The 16,504-nt window shown below is 40.1% G+C and overlaps 1 protein-coding gene across 12 annotated transcripts in view; it reads right to left on the reverse strand.

The window, feature by feature from the left end:
• The window catches only part of opa1 (OPA1 mitochondrial dynamin like GTPase), a 107,904-nt gene extending 91,874 nt beyond the window's left edge, over positions 1-16,030 (reverse strand). For 4 of the 12 annotated variants that reach the window (XM_078207829.1, XM_078207800.1, XM_078207818.1 and 1 more), the window contains exons 1-4: positions 15,891-15,991; positions 6,808-6,898; positions 1,469-1,781; positions 1,017-1,113 (exon numbers count right to left, since the gene is read on the reverse strand). In XM_078207829.1, coding sequence (XP_078063955.1) covers positions 1,017-1,113; positions 1,469-1,781; positions 6,808-6,830 — 433 coding nt within the window. In that variant the 5' untranslated portion in view covers positions 6,831-6,898; positions 15,891-15,991. Of the gene's footprint in view, positions 1-1,016; positions 1,114-1,468; positions 1,782-6,807; positions 6,899-8,798; positions 8,819-15,700 lie in introns of those variants that run through there. The other 8 variants (XM_078207836.1, XM_078207804.1, XM_078207780.1 and 5 more) reach the window with 8 other exon arrangements.
• Between the last annotated feature and the right edge of the window lie 474 nt (positions 16,031-16,504).

Consider the following 16,504-nt stretch of genomic DNA (forward strand, 5'->3'; position numbering starts at 1 on the left):
TAAGTCTGTTCAGTCTGTCAAGAAAATCAATATTAAACAAAATTGCTAGTTCCTGTTTCTTCCAAAACTAATCATGGTTGTTTTTGATTTCTGAGTGAACAAAGCTTAGAAATCCATGTGCCGTGCCAAAAGGCTGAACTTGAAAAATGGAGGAAAGTGCAAAACTGTTAGTCACCCACCCACTTAACAGAAAGATAGGTATATGTGCTACATTTTGTGGTCAGCAGCAAAGCAACAGCACTTGCTATTGTGCTCAAAGGCAGCTGCCCACAAAGATTTAGTACAACATCAGTTTCAATCCGGCACCAAGACGAGAGGGGTACCAGCAACAGTCATCAATAAGCAACCAATCAAATTTAAACATTCTCACAGACAGCAAACCAGGAAGTAAAAACCACTGGTTCCTTTCATGTTTAATTTGCAAATCTTATAGAGAACCAAATAAATGATTGGGACGCAACCATGGGACTTATGTAGAAGTTAAAATATAAACAAAATTCTTATCATAAAGGAGATATTTGGCATTCAACAATTATACAATTGTCCTTTCAGGGCCAATAAAGCTTTTGGGCAATAATTATGAACTTGGTATGTTGTTAAAACTTAAAACTGATTCAGCAAATTACCTTTTTCAAGGGTTTTTTGGGGTTTTCAAAACCACCAGTGCTACAGTATAAGTTGTCAGTTCAGTTATTTCTAATGATTGTATTTTGGAGATAATTAAATATTGCAATCTCTGAGGAAGCATAAAAATCACTGACAGCAACTTCTGGACTCCCAAGTTCAACTGTGCATGTGAAACACTGGCAGTTTCACTCTTATCATCACCGCAAAATCCAGATCGATGTTAAATTATACTTTGCTAACCATGAAAGGAACAGAGCAAGAAGCGATTTATTTAAAAGGTAAAGCTACAGCACAACAACCAGAACAATCAAGCCACTGTGAATATATTTTGAATAAATATTACTCCTCAAATACTTTTGAATATACATCTGCAACCAAAAACCGCTCACCAAAGTTGATATGTTCATCGAGATCCCAAATAAAATCTGGAATTATCCACTTGTATGCTGTTAGATCTGGCATCATTTCCTTCCATTGGTCATATGTCTAACAAAAGAAAATGCAGGGTAAACATTATTATGCAAGTAAAATACTATAAATGCTGGAAATCAGAAATATAAACAGAAATGCTGTAATCTCTCAGGAAAAAACACATTCTAACAAACCTTTACGGAGATTAAACATTTTTCATTGCAATAATAAATTATCAAAGAAGTTACATATCTTTTGGTAAATGTTTCACAATTTTAAGTTTAATCTTTAGAGTCTGTTATGCCTTTGCATTGGGAAGCACAGTCACAGAAATTCCTCCTGATATGCTAAGAAAAATATTATTCTTTCCATTAGTCCTTTTTCATTTTCTCAGTATATTGCATGCCGAATATGTAAGTTTCTGACATACCTTCTTCGCTGTGTAACCACCTCCCACTGCTGACCCCAGCACAAGGTAACGAATTTTTAGCAGTCGTGTTGCCAATCTAGCGAGAATGAAATTTCTATGGGGATAGTATTCAACTTTCCAAAGAAGTGGCTTTGCTGTCCTCAACGGAAATCGCTTCAAAGTGGAGTATGGCCGAGCAGCAGAATTCCAGTGTAGCCTGCGCGGATTAATGCGCGGGGTATTCAGGTGGTGAACAGTTCGGGACAGTGAGTACAGTCTCTGTGTAGGGAACTTCATTTTAATACAATATAGCTTCAACGTGTTTGCTAGCAGGCTGTGGTAGAACAAAAGAGAGAAAAATAAGCATTAGTGCTATGTAAATATATTGGATTCACCACAGTAAGAAAAACTTAAAAGATTTCACACTGCAATAAAATGTTTTTGGTCCGTACAGGCTAGTGATCAAGTATTAAGCGTGCAGGGGAAAAGTATGTATGAAATATTGCAAGTCAATCATTCCAGATGCCATCATCAAGCAGTGATGAGCTACCAAAATGGACAAACGTTACACAAGTTGGCACAGAGAGAAGATGGAATATATGATCCAACTAACTTAAAAATTGAAACACTAAAGCAGAATCCATTCCAGTTTAAGGGCACATTATGACCATAACTGTCAATAATCTAATTTAACTACACAAATGTACATGCTGCAGGACGATAGATTGAATTATTATTAGTAATGCTTTCTATTACTAATTCATTTCATTTTTGAGTCAAAACCTAGAAAACAAAACAATTTTATCATATTCCTAAAGGATGACATTTCATTAAAAGGAGTAAGCTATGATGGGGGCAAATTACTTTTTCTAATCCCTGAATTCCTCCCCTCTTATGTTGTAATGACAATGTTATGCAGGTAGAATTATCCATCTTAGTTAAAGTAACACAAATTATATTTTACCAGCAACTCAAAACAGAACACTCTTCTAAGTAATACATTTACTTACTATTTTTTAAGTCTCCTTATATAGAGTCTGAATAATCAGTTAGCTGGAGCAAAGGACACTAACTTTTAAGTGGCACAGAGTCAACAATCATTCAAAATTCAACCTACTAGGATTTGCTAATAGCGCTCACGTTATTCATGCATAAGTGGTACAGCCATTTCACGGGTGAGGGCTGATGGTAAAAGAGGCAGATGTGTGGTTAAGTGTAGATATCCAAAGGTTGTTGTCCAAGATGCTTTGCTCTGCTGTTAGCTGAACAAAAGCACGATTTTGCTGACTGCCAAATGATTGAAAACAAGGAATGACGTAAAGTCGATCTATTCACATCATCATGTGAACTCAACTCACTATGAGTCAAGCTTCAAGTGCAACGACACTTTTAAAGACATGATAACTGTTAATTACTGCCAATCAACTGCTCTGAAAATTAACTACTACGAGTTGACACCTCATTCCTTCAATTATTATTGGCGATCTTTTTAAATGTAAAATGCAAATTTTCCCCTTTTTTCTCTCCCTCTTATGGAGTTTTTCTTTCCTCTCTTTCTAAAGCTGCTATGGCATTAAATTCACTCAGTCCAATCTACACTGCCTTCTCAGTCCTTGTGCTGTTGACTTTTCAAATCTTCAATCTAACTGATTCGAGGAATATATTGGTTCTCTCGGATAAAAAAGATGCTACTTTTCTCAATGCGAGCTGATAACATCAGAGTTTCAACAATTTGCCACACAAAAAACCTGAACATGCAAGGGCGAATTTGACTGATGGCAAATGGCATTAGATGTCCAGCTACAGCAAAATTTAGCTAACATCTTAAATTTTCATAATAGCATGCACTTCAAATTACTTCTTAAAAATAAAGTTGAGCTCCTGTTTCAAATATTGATTGAAAACAGCATAAAGTAATTAACTGCTTGCATACATTTAGGAACTGCATTAAAACAAAGTGGGACTTCTGAGCAATTTCATAACTGCAACAAGTTTCCTCTTCCTCAAGCCTCAGATTATTGCACTTTGTTTCGATTTTCATTTAATGGTAATATCTACTAAAGGTTTTTAAATTCTCCAGTCATCTTTTAGAAAGACTCTCGAGGGATCTGACATCAATTATTTGACTTTCCTAAATAATTGTGTTATTACAAAATAAGGCAACTGGCATAGGAAGATAATCAAAATTCATAAAAAACAAAAGTAGAATAAAAATTAAAGGGAAATGTAGAATAGTATACATGCAATTTTATACCATCTTGTGTTTACCATCACGATCGGCAACTCAACATTTCGGGATATAGAATCTTCAGGCGAGACAGAGGGGGAGGTAAAAGAGGAGGAGACATTGCATTATTAGTTAAGGAGTCAGTTACTGCAGTAAGGAGAGATGATTTCTTGGAGGGGGCATCAAATGAAGCTTTGTGGGTAGAGCTTAGGAATAAAAAAAGGGCAGCTACATTGTTAGATGTTTATTATAGGCCCCCAGATAGTCAGAGGGATATTGAGGAGCAAATATGCGCTCAGTTTGTGGAAGTGTGTAAAAACAATAATATCATAGAACGTATGGCACAAAGACCGGTCCTTCAGCCCAAACTGGTCCATGCCGATCAAAATGCCCATCTAGCTAACCCCATTTGCCTACATTTGGCCCATATTCCTCTAAACCTTTCCTACCCATGTATCTGTCCAAATGCCTTTTAACCACTTCCTCCGGCAGCTAATTCCACATACGTACCACCCTGTGTAAAAAAAGTTGCTCCTCAGGTTCCCATTAATTCTTTCCCCTCTTAACTTAAACCTATGCCCTCGAGTTCTTGGTTCCCCAACCGAGTGCATTCACTTTATCCATGCCTTCATGAGCTTAAACACCTCTATAAGATCACCCCTCAGTCTCCTATGCTCCAAAGAAAAAAGTCCTAGCCTGTCCAATCTCTCCCTAAAACTCAGCCCCTTGAGTCCCGGCAGCATCCTTGTAAATCTCTTCTGCACTTCCTCCAGTTTAATCACATCTTTCCTACAGCAAGGCGACCAAAACTGAACACAATATTCCAGGTGCAGCCTCACCACCATCCCATCCAACTGCAACATAACTTCCCAACTTCGATACTCAATGCCCTGACTGATGAAGGCCCGCATGCCAAAAGCCGCCTTCACTGCCCTATCTACTTGTGACTCCACCTTTAGAGAACCGTGCACCTGAACTCAGAGGTCCCTCTGTTCCACGATACTCCCTAAGGTCTTACCTTGATTTGACTTTCCAAAATGCAATATCTCTCACTTCTCTCTATTGAATTCCATTTGCCATTTCTTGGCCCACTTCCCCAGCTGATCAAGATCCTGCTGCACTTTTTGATAACCTTCCTCACTGTCTACAATACCACATAATTTAGTGTCATCTGCAAACTTACTGATCATGCCTTGTACATTCTCACCCAAATCATTGATATAGGGTTATTATATTAGGTGATTTCAACTTTCCCAACATGAACTGGAATATACATAGTGTTAAGGGCTTGGATGGAGTAGATTCTTGAAATGTGTACAGGAGAACTTTTTAAATCAATATATGGAAGGCTCAACAAGGGAAGGAGCTGTGCTGGACCTGGTTCTGGGGAATGAAGTTGGCTGAGGTGGTGGTGGAGCATTTTAGTGATAGGGATCACAACATGGTGCAATTTAAGCTTGTTATGGACAAGGAAATAGACAAGCTGCATAAAAGAGTTTTGGACTGGGGGAGAGCAGATTTCGGTAAAATAAGACAGGCTCTGGCCATGGTAGACTGGGAACAGCTACTAATGGGAAAATCTACAGAAGAGCAGTGGAGGGCATTAAATGGTGAGCGTGCAAGCCCAGCATGTTCCCTCTAGGGTAATAGATAGGAATAACAAGCCCAGAGAACCATGGATGACCAGAGATATCCAGGTTACAATGAGAAGGAAAAAAAAGGCTTTTAAAAAGTAAAGGGGAGCAAATCAGTGGAGGCATTAGTGAGGTATGAAAAGTGCAGAGTGGAGCTTAAGAAAGCAATTAGGAATGCAAAGAGGGGATATGAAAAAGCTTTGGCTGGTAAAAGTAGGGAAAATCTCAAGATATTCTGTAAGGTTAACTATAAGGTTCGTGGTGGAAGATATAGGAGGGATGTACGAGGTAGGTTCTTTACTCAGAGAGTGGTTGGGGTGTGGAATGGACTGCCTGCTATGATAGTGGAGTCGGACACTTTAGGAACTTTCAAGCGGTTATTGGATAGGCACATGGAGCACACTAGAATGATAGGGAGTGGGATAGGTTTCGGATAAGGTTCGGCACAACATCGTGGGCCGAAGGGCCTGTACTGTTCTATGTTCTAAGTATATCAGTGGAAGAGGATAACGAGGGAAAGAGTAGGGCCCAATAGGGACCAAGGAGGTAATCAGTGGGTGGAGCCAGAGGACATTGGTAGAGTCTTCACCCAAGAGAATGAGGACAATGGTATGGAATTCAGGGAGACTGTAAGGTTCTCGAGCAAATTGACAAAGAGCAGCTTTAAAAGAGGATAAATCTTCAGGTCAAGATGAATTGTGCCCTAGGCTGCTATGGGAGGCAAGGGAGGAGATTGCAGGGGCACGGACCCAAATTTTCAAGGGAGGTGCCAGACGACTGGAGAATAGCTAATGTGGTTACGCTATTTAAGAAGGGTTGTAGAGATAAACCAGAGAACTACTGACCAGTGAGTCTCATGTCAGTGGTAGGAAAACTATTAGGAAAACTTCTGAAGGAGAGCATCTATCTCCACTTGAAGAGGCAAAGCTTGATCAGGGAAAGTTAGCAAGGCTTCGTCAGAGGGACAGCATGCTTAACAAATTTGACTGAACTTTTTGAGGAAGTGACCAGTGTGTCGACAAGGATAGTGCAGTCGATGTCGTTTATATGGATTTCAGCAAAGCCTGAGGTAAGGTCCCACATGGGAGACTTGTAAAGGTAAATTCACATGGGATACAATCGCGAAGGGACATAGGTTCAAGGTGAGGGGCAGGAGGTTTGGGGGGGATGTGAGGAAACCGTTTTTACCCAAAGGGTGATGATGGTCTGGAATGCGCTGCCTGGGAGGGTGGTAGAGTAGAGTTGCCTCACATCCTTTAAAAGGTATCTGGATGAGCACTTTGCGCATCACATAACATTCAGGGCTATGGGCCAAGTGCTGGCAGACAGGATTAGGTGGGAGTTCAGGTGTTTCTAATGTGTTGGCGCGGACTCGATGGGCCGAAGGATCTCATCGGCAATGTATGATTCAATGAGGCAAAAATATGCAATCTCTTCTATCAACAATAATAAATGAAAGGGTAACACTCCAATATACAGTTAAGTACTGAAGTCCTTACCTAGAGCAACAAAGTGATCTCATTCCAATTTATCCAACGCTAGAGAACAAGGCAACATTTCCATTTTTATTTGAAAGTGTATTGTTAAGTGCTACCAAAGCAGAAAAATAAGAAAAAAAGTGTTAGTCGTCAAAGGCAGTACCCATTAAGAACACTGGGTTTACATTCAGAGATAATAAAACGCTGCTGTCCAAATTGATAAAGCCATATTGATATTTTGGAGGTTCTGCTTTGTGATGCAAGTCTTCCCAGAAGAGAATTCCATTGCATCATAAAGCACAACATCAGTGGTGCACAAAGCTGCCCTCCAGGTAATGCTTAACATAACTGAACACCAACAAGTCACCAAAGAAATGAGGAGATTCAGCACTAAAATTAAAAACTGAACCTTGGTGTAGAGTGCGCTATCAACAAACCAAAAGCAGACTGATTCAGTTGAATGGCACTAAAAGGAGAAAGTAAGCAACAGAATAGTGAACATGCAAGTTGCCGAATTTATTTTCTAAGCTACCAATACTAAACCGAAAAGTAGCAGAAAGCCAGCAAGTAACTTTCCACAGTTTTTGTCTTCCATTTTCCCTATTGAGTCTCAAGGTAGTGGATAAAGTCAGAACTAACATTTTTAACATGCAAAGTTCCGCAAATGAGAAAAAGATGCATAATTATAATTGTGTTTTACGCCCCATTCCTGGGGTACTACAATATTCAGTCTATCACCATAACCAACCTATCGACACATCGAAACAAAGGGAAAGAAAACACCAGCTGATCCAGCAAACCTGCCCATATTCATGATGCCAGGACTATATTGACTAGGCATTTTTTGCAACCCCCAGATGCAGAGCTATCGTCTGGGGGGTGGCAGGGAAGAGTTAAAAAAGTAAACAGAAAATGCCCATGGCCAAAAAGGAATCTGGAAAATTCCTCTCCATCATGACCCCACCCCTGCCTTCTGCAATTAAAAATCCATCCAGGAAACTACATTGACATTACATGACAATCAGCTAAAAAAGAATTCTAGCTTCAGTAAAAAAAATTGTGACAGATGTATTATTTTAACTGCACTTCCTTTAGAACTATAAAACCCGGAATATATGGTGATATGTCATGATATTTGTTTTATTTGTTATTAACACGTGCACACCACCAGCATTTATTGCCCATTCCTGGTTGCGCTCAACGAAGTGGCTGTGAGCTGGGCAATTAGGAATGGCCAATCAATGATGGTCCAGCCAGTGGTACTCACATGCCAAGAACAAATAAAATAAATATTATGGCAACTAAGCATAACATTTACAACAATAACTGAAGGGTTAGAATGCAGCAAAAAATTAAACTATGCATTTTTAAAACCATTTTATACAGTTTATTTCATTACAAGTGTGACCTAAGATTTGAGAGTTTTATGTCTCTGATGAGAACTGACATTTGCACCAGAGCCAATGATGATGGTCAATAATTCTAGACTTCAGGTGCTGCCACCAGTTAAATCATTCAGGTCCTACATCACAACTCAACTATACTTTAAAAATACTTCATTGCCTGTGAAGTGCTTTGAGATGTCCAGTGATCATGATCTATAAATGCAAGTCCTTCTTTCCAGGACACGCTGAATTTCATCTCTTTGAATGTTGTAGCTCGACTGTGGTAAAACTATCTCTTGTGACTGCTACCACAGCTTCAATGGCAATTATAAGCTCACCATAAATGAGAAGGGGAAAAATTTCAAAGAATTATAAAATGTTTACAGCACAGGAGGCCATTCGGCCTACTGGCCTGTCTCAGTTCTTTGCAAGAACCAATTATTTAGTCCCACTTCCCAGTCCTTTCATTGAGGTCCTGCATTATTTTCCTTTTCAGGTATTTATCCAAATCCCTTTTGGAAACATAATGGAATCTTCCTCCACAACCCCTTCAAGCAGTGAATTCCAGATCACAAACCGTGAGGTAAAAAAGCTTTTCATGCCACCTTTGGTTCTTTTGAAATTCACCGTCAGTAAATGTCTTCTGGCTCTTGACCCTTTCCCAACAGGAACAGATGTTTTATCTCGGTTATCTCGTTACGACCACAGCTGATGTTATCGCTGAGCAAGCCAAATCCCAAAGTGAAGTCTGTCTCATTGAACTTAAACTTTAACCATTTTTCTTGAAATTGAGGAGTAAGAGCTTCTGACCTCAAAAGCATAGAACTCCAGTTACACCATTACAATTTTAAAAATTAAAATATTTATTAATAAGAAAAAATACATTAGCACACAAGGTAAAGGATTATTATCTAAATGGAAAGAAATTACAACATGCTGCTGTGCAGAGGGACCTGAGGGTCCTTGTGCATGAGACGCAAAAACCCAGTCTGCAGGTGCAACAGGTGATCAAGAAGGCAAATGGTATGTTGGCCTATATCGCAAGGGGGATAGAATATAAAAGCAGAGATGTCTTGCTGCATCTGTACAGGGCATTGGTGAGGCTGCAGGTGGAATACTGTGTGCAGTATTTGTCCCCTTATTTGAGGAAGGATATATTGGCCTTGGAGGGAGTGCAGAGAAGGTTCACCAGATTGATACCAGAGATGAAGGGTGTTGATTATGAGGAGAGACTGAGCAGATTGGGTTTGTACTCGTTGGAATTTAGAAGGCTGAGGGGGGATCTTATAGAGACCTATAAAATAATGAAGGGGCTGGATAGGGTAGAGATGGAGAGATTCTTTCCACTTAGAAAGGAAACTAGAACTAGAGGGCACAGCCTCAAAATAAAGGGGGGTCAGTTTAGGACAGAGTTGAGGAGGAACTTCTTCTCTCAGAGGGTGGTGAATCTCTGGAATTCTCTGCCCACTGAAGTGGTGGAGGCTACCTCGTTGAATATGTTTAAATCACGGATAGATGGATTCCTGATCAGTAAGGGAATTAGGGGTTATGGGGATCAGGCAAGTAAGTGGAACTGATCCACTTCAAATCAGCCATGATCTTATTGAATGGCGGGGCAGGCTCGAGGAGCTCGATGGCCTACTCCTGCTCCTATTTCTTATGTTCTTAAAAGTCAAACAATTAAAATAGTCTAATAGAACAACTCCCCAGGAAATGCATAGTCAAGAGTACACAATTAAACTACCTTTTTGGCAACAACCCCTTATAGATTTTAACCATAAAAATAGAACATAGAACATAGAACAGTACAGCACAGAACAGGCCCTTCGGCCCACGATGTTGTGCCGAGCTTTATCTGAAACCAAGATCAAGCTATCCCACTCCCTATCATCCTGGTGTGCTCCATGTGCCTATCCAATAACCGCTTAAATGTTTCTAAAGTGTCTGACTCCACTATCACTGCAGGCAGTCCATTCCACACCCCAACCACTCTCTGCGTAAAGAACCTACCTCTGATATCCGTCCTGTATCTCCCACCACGAACCCTATAGTTATGCCCCCTTGTAATAGCTCCATCCACCCGAGGAAATAGTCTTTGAACGTTCACTCTATCTATCCCCTTCATCATTTTATACACCTCTATTAAGTCTCCCCTCAGCCTCCTCCGCTCCAGAGAGAACAGCCCTAGCTCCCTCAACCTTTCCTCATATGACCTACCCTCCAAACCAGGCAGCATCCTGGTAAATCTCCTCTGCACTCCTTCCAGCGCTTCCACATCCTTCTTATAGTGAGGTGACCAGAATTGCACACAATATTCCAAATCTAGTAAATATTACCCAAGTCAAGGAATTGTTGTCACTTTAATAAAGGGAACACCTCATCACTTCTCAGGCTCTTCCATTCTGATGTGGAATTCCAAAAGGAGGTTTCAAAACAAACTATTTCCTGAAACAAGGACTTTCCTGGCTTAACACTGGGTCGCTGCCTCCAATTCTCAGCCTTTTTGGCTGGGTTCAAGCATGAGGTCAGGTGTAATGCCTGTTCTTGTTGGTTTGGATCTAGCATGTCTCCTTTGAAGGGACAGTGAATTGGATTCAATTTGAATTGGTTTTAGGAGCAAGCAAGGAGATGGATGAAGGACCTGCCATGTCTATTCTGTGCACTGGCTTTGTAACTCTGAGAAAGGATTTTTTTAAAATTTAGGACTTTCACAATTTCTCAACATCCCACATAAAGGAGCTAGTCTTCAGGGATTTTTCCAACGGCAACCCAAGTCAGTTAAACATCCCTCTCCTTAAATATATTTTCTCCTTTTTGTCTCAGGTTCCATCGTCTTTGAACACCTCTCTTAACTCAACTTCTCCAAATAGAATAATCTTTCATGTTTTCTATTTTGCCTCAAATTTCAGGTCAATAACATTTAATATACCTTCCCATGTTTACTCAAGGAACCCCTGTAAAGTGCAAATATTTCTTGTCACCTTTGAACTTGCTTTTGAAATTCAACAGCTGAAAAATCAATTTTCTAACTTATCTCAAAATGCAAATTTCAGATCCAATCTATTTACTTGTAATTCAACCCTACCGCAACCTCTCATTACAAATGCACAAACCTAACACCTTTAACCTTTCATCTCTCAGATTTCACAGAGGACCTCTGACCTCTAGTAACCTCCACTGTTTCATTAACCCTGGTCTCTCTCACACACATCTGTCACGTCGTTTGAATAACAGAGAAAAAAATAAAGATTTAGGGGAAAGCGATAGAAAGAATAGACAAATAAAGCACTTTCTTCTTGTACAAATCTGATGAACACTTGCACTGACACACAGAACTGGCATAAAATCCATGAGAAAATGTCCTTCTTGAATTCCCGCCTGCCCCTGGTTTGTGGGAGCCTATTAGGGGTAATGCCCCTAAATAGGGGTAAGACAATTTGCCTAATAGGCATTATCCCTAACGGCAACAAAAAACAAATTTACAGGGCTGGAGATCCTGCTGGTTGTGCTAGTATTTCCAGTGCAACTCTCCCATAACAAGCACCATATTAGATTCAGTACAAATTTATGTAACTGTTTGGAAAGCAGTGTTGGAAACCAGCCCTGCTCACAAAACTGCTCAAAGCACAAATCAAATTAATCGCCATGGTGAGTTTTCACTAATTGCACATATTCACAAGCCCTCAAAGAGGTTCTTAAAATTAAGCTTTTTTCTGAAGTGTGAGGGCACAATTGGACAACTTTCAAAAGCTTTTAAATGTTGCCTTCACACAGTAACAGATTTTACACCAATGATACTTGGAAATGGCCCTGCACATTTTTGAAATTATTTCCAATTATTTAAAATTGCATTACTCTCAGATGGTGAATGAGACACTGATTTTTTTGTAAGATACTTTAGTTCTATTAATGAAGCTGCACTAAGGGCAATTAGGAATGGGCAACAAGTACTGGCCTTGCCGGCAACACCTACATCCTAACAAAGAATTTTAAAAATGCCTCCTAAAACACTTACTACAAATCTACTTTTGAGCCAACTCTCTCCAATTGCTGTCCTTTTCTCCTTTCCTGCATACTCTCCCAGTTTTTCCTGTTATGAAAGTGGTCTGCAAGTGAGTGTTATAACAGCTTGCATTTATATGGCAGCTTTAATTAGTAAAATGGCCCAAGATGCTTCACAGAAGTGTTATCAGACACAATTTGATACTGAACCACCTTGAGGTAGTAGTAATGATAAGCACAAGGTCAAAGAGGTGGAGAGGTAGAAAAATTTAGGGAGGGAATTCCAGAGTTTAGGACCTAAAAGCTGAAGGTATTACCATTGATGGTGGAGTAAGTGGAAGGGGCCAGAATTGGAAGAGTGTAGGTATCTTGCGAGTATTGTAGGCCTGGAGGAAGTTAGGAAAGTAACGGAGAACCACTTCAATAAACAGCTCTGCAATATATTCCTCATGGTATTTTACTTGAATTCTTATTTATCTCCTTTGTTCTGCATTTCAAATACTAACTTTGCCTTCATAATTATTTTGACTGCACCTCATTACCTTTACAACTCAATTAGAGGGCTGTTTATTCCAATCCTCCTGATAAGTCTATCAGTTCCTTTGTTTCTTTTCCATCTCTTGCTCCTTTACTTTTTTTATAACTCATTAGCTGTGTAAGCAGAAATCTCACTTCATTTTACAGATGAGATAAAATGCTACTTAAATGAGTGGAGCTTTCTTTGTCCTTGTTGCTTCAATTTCAAAATATTTTCAAAAGCCTTGAGCTTTCAAATTTGCTTCATATTTTTAAACCTTGGTTTTGCAACTAATACCAACTTGTTTTAACAAGCTATCTTGAAAAGCAGCCCTGCTTATTCCAGATTTCACTGCAAACAATTATTCTCAAGTACATAGAATTCTGAAGAGGCACAAAATGTTCAGATAACAATCTCTTGTCCTCAATTGAATTCCACTTCCCCAAACACACATTTTCACATGAGGCCACTCAATTTCCAACTCTAAAGTTAAAGCTGACAGTAACTCCAACTCAGTTAAAAAAAATCTATATGATCCATGCAACCAAAATCAAAACAAACAAGGAATTTCAATCTGATAAATATTTAAAGTGCTTATAAATAAAGCCAAATTTTAAGTCAACTTTAACTGCAGTGAGAAAAAAGCCCATTGTTAGTTCAGACATTCTCTTTTCCACCTTCTTCTGTCGAGGAAAAGATACAAAAATCTGAGGCCATGTACCAACCGACACAAGAACAGCTTCTTCCCTGCTGCCATCAGACTACCCTGCATTAAGTTGATCTTTCTCTCCACCCTAGCTGTAACTATAACACTACATTCTGCACTTTTTTGTTTCTTTCTCCATGTACGGTATGCTTTGTCTGTATAGCACGCAAAAAACAATACTTTTCACTGTATACTCATACATGTGACAATAATAAATCAAATCAAAAGCTAGCAGAGATGATGGGCCAAATGATGGGCCTGACCTGCTGCAGATTTATATGATTATATATTATATAGATTATGTCAAGATTATCATTTAATAAAATATCAAAGATGTTATTTGCTAAGGAACTTTTCCCAGAACCCAGTACAAACATGAAGCATTCCTAACTTGGGTACAACCAATCCACATCAAATTTGAGACTTTCCAAACTTATTTCACAAAAGATGCTTGCATCTCATCAACAGGACTGGATTTGAACCCAGGTGTTAAAGATGAAAGCCTACTGTCTAACCACAGCACCACACATCGCTCCAAAAATCATTAATGCAAGAAAAAAACATATAAAAAACCAATAATAGACTTTGCTCTAAAATGCTGTGAAAACAAATAAGAAGTCTCACAACACCAGGTTAAAGTCCAACAGGTGTATTTGGTAGCACGAGCTTTCGGAGCGCCACTCCATCAGGACTCACCTCATGAAGGAGTGGCGCTCTGAAAGCTTGTGCTACCAATTAAACCTGTTGGACTTTAACCTGGTGTAGTGAGACTACTTACTGTGCCTACCCCTGTCCAACACCGGCAACTCCACATCGTGAAACAAATAGCAATGGGCACTGGAGGGAATCCTCAACACTGCACTGAAAGTTTCTTAGATGACCTCTTCAAACATTGCAGAACCTCTGTCTGGAAGTTTAACTGGTCATTTGTTCCATTGTTGTTTACAGGGCCCTATGTGCAAATCTGCAGCCATGTTTGTATACATAACAACTTGACCCCACAGAACAGTACAGCTCATCTAATTTTTTAGTATCAACAGAGCTTCAAGTTAGCCAGCCTGTCAATAATTTGACAACCTGACAGCCATCCTCAAAGTATCCTTGGTATCCAATTATTTTCACACTGTGAAGTATCAGACTTTATACATAGAATTTTTAAGAAGTTGATGTTGCAAGTGTAGAGAGCTTTTTTAGTATAATGTATTTGATTCCTGTGGTTAATTCTTGAACTTTTGTTTTTACTGATTCGTCCAATGTGGTGTTAATGTCCCTTATTCTTTCCTCCAGATCAGAAAACACCACAGTGAATTTAACAAACAAAAGAAAAGCTGTTTTCTATGGCAAACGCACTACTTTAGAGACAAAGTTGATGATTTGAGAGAAACCTTAATTGGTAAGAACCTGCTTTTATAAGATGAATTTAAATACATAGTCCATCCAAACTGAAAAGTTGGCTCATGGCAAAAAACTTCTAATCACTGATATTGGGAGTAAAAAGTGGAAGAGATAGCCGGGTTCATTTGGAGGTACATGCTAACACTAGTGATAAGTGCTGTCAGTTTGCACATATTTCTTGAATCTCATGGACTGCTGTGCCTCAGATCCTCATAAAACAGAATGTGCTGTGACTAAAGAACATATAATGGAAAAAGGTGGAGTCTCTAATTAAGAGCTGTCACAAAACCAGTTAAACATACTTGTCAAGTCCTGAAGTGAGCAGAGTTATTATAGCAGAAACTGAATATGTTATCACATTCATAATATTACGAATAAGGAAGGGGATGACAAGATGTTAAAGTGATATATAAGGTTATGTGGAAACACAAACACAGAATTACATAAGGGTTCTAGGAATGAACGCAAAAAACTTGATCGATTTAAAGGTGGTACCCGTTGAGAAGAAATAAGGGATTGGTATATTTATGGATGACTCATCTGGAAATGTAATTATTAGTTCCTGACAGTCATTCCAGGCCAGCATAAACTATAAAGGTAACCTTTGCTGTCTTGCATGACCTCAAACTAGAGGGGCTGGTCAAATAACCGCTGGACCCAGAGATTAGAGAGGTGCAACTGACATTAAATTCTGCCTTTGCTGCTATTGCAAATGCAGACGTCCGGACATTGAGCAAGGACAAGACTGGACTCGGTTTCACTTCCCTGCTCTGACATAGAGAAGGTGCCACCGGCGAGCTGAAGGAAGGAGGTGGGCAGGATGGGGCTTTGGACAGATAGACTTTGTACCAGACCGAGCAGGGAGGGCCGGCGGCTGCTGGGATCCGGGGAGGGAGGCGGGAGACTCACCGGCCGAGGCGCCCGGAGGAAGGGCGGCTTGAGCCGTGGGCCGGGGCTCTCTGTCCCGGGAAGGGTGGCCGGGGCCGAGCTTTCGGCCTGCTGGTTCGAGAGAGGGTGGGAGGGAGCTCCTTCCCGGGGAGGGGGGTGGGTCCCACTTGTCCTTCAGCCGGGGACACGCTGCCGCCGAGCCGCCGCTTACCAACACTGTGGTTCCCCGAGCACAGAATCCACCCGGAGCCTCATTCGCGAGGACCAGGCCCATACTTCCGGTCCCGGCACAAAGATCCGGGTGGAAACCCTCCACCTGAACAATGGGTTCCCCCTGGTCCCTCCCTCAGGATGTGGAGAGAGTGTCCAGAGCTGAGAGACACACACAAGCTTCTATCAATCCTGCTGCTGTGTTTCACTGGGTTTCTTCTTCAAACAACCCAATTTGCCTAAATCCTGAGAGAAATGTAGAAATTCAGTGTCCTTTATCCATAACTGTCATGATGGGCAAATGTTAAAAGTGACATTTGCTTTAATTTATTCAAGGGAATCAGATCTATTTTAACATCTCGGTGCTTATTTTTTAATGTGAGGAGAAAATGGTTTATTATTGGTTACCCAAGAGTGAAAATTCATTTAAAAATATTTCAGCGACTTTGGAACTTCGGTTTATCTCCTATTTGCATCATCAATTCTGTGACATTGTTCCCCAGCTCACCACCAGCTTCAGGAACAATGGGGGGGCGATTCTCCCAAAAGTGCTGAATTGGTGGGAAAATGGTTCTAGATCATGACTGTTTTTTCAGTGCAGCTTCAGACCTGAAT

The sequence above is a fragment of the Mustelus asterias genome, chromosome 3 (assembly GCF_964213995.1).
Source record: "Mustelus asterias chromosome 3, sMusAst1.hap1.1, whole genome shotgun sequence".
Classification (NCBI taxonomy): Eukaryota; Metazoa; Chordata; class Chondrichthyes; order Carcharhiniformes; family Triakidae; genus Mustelus; species Mustelus asterias.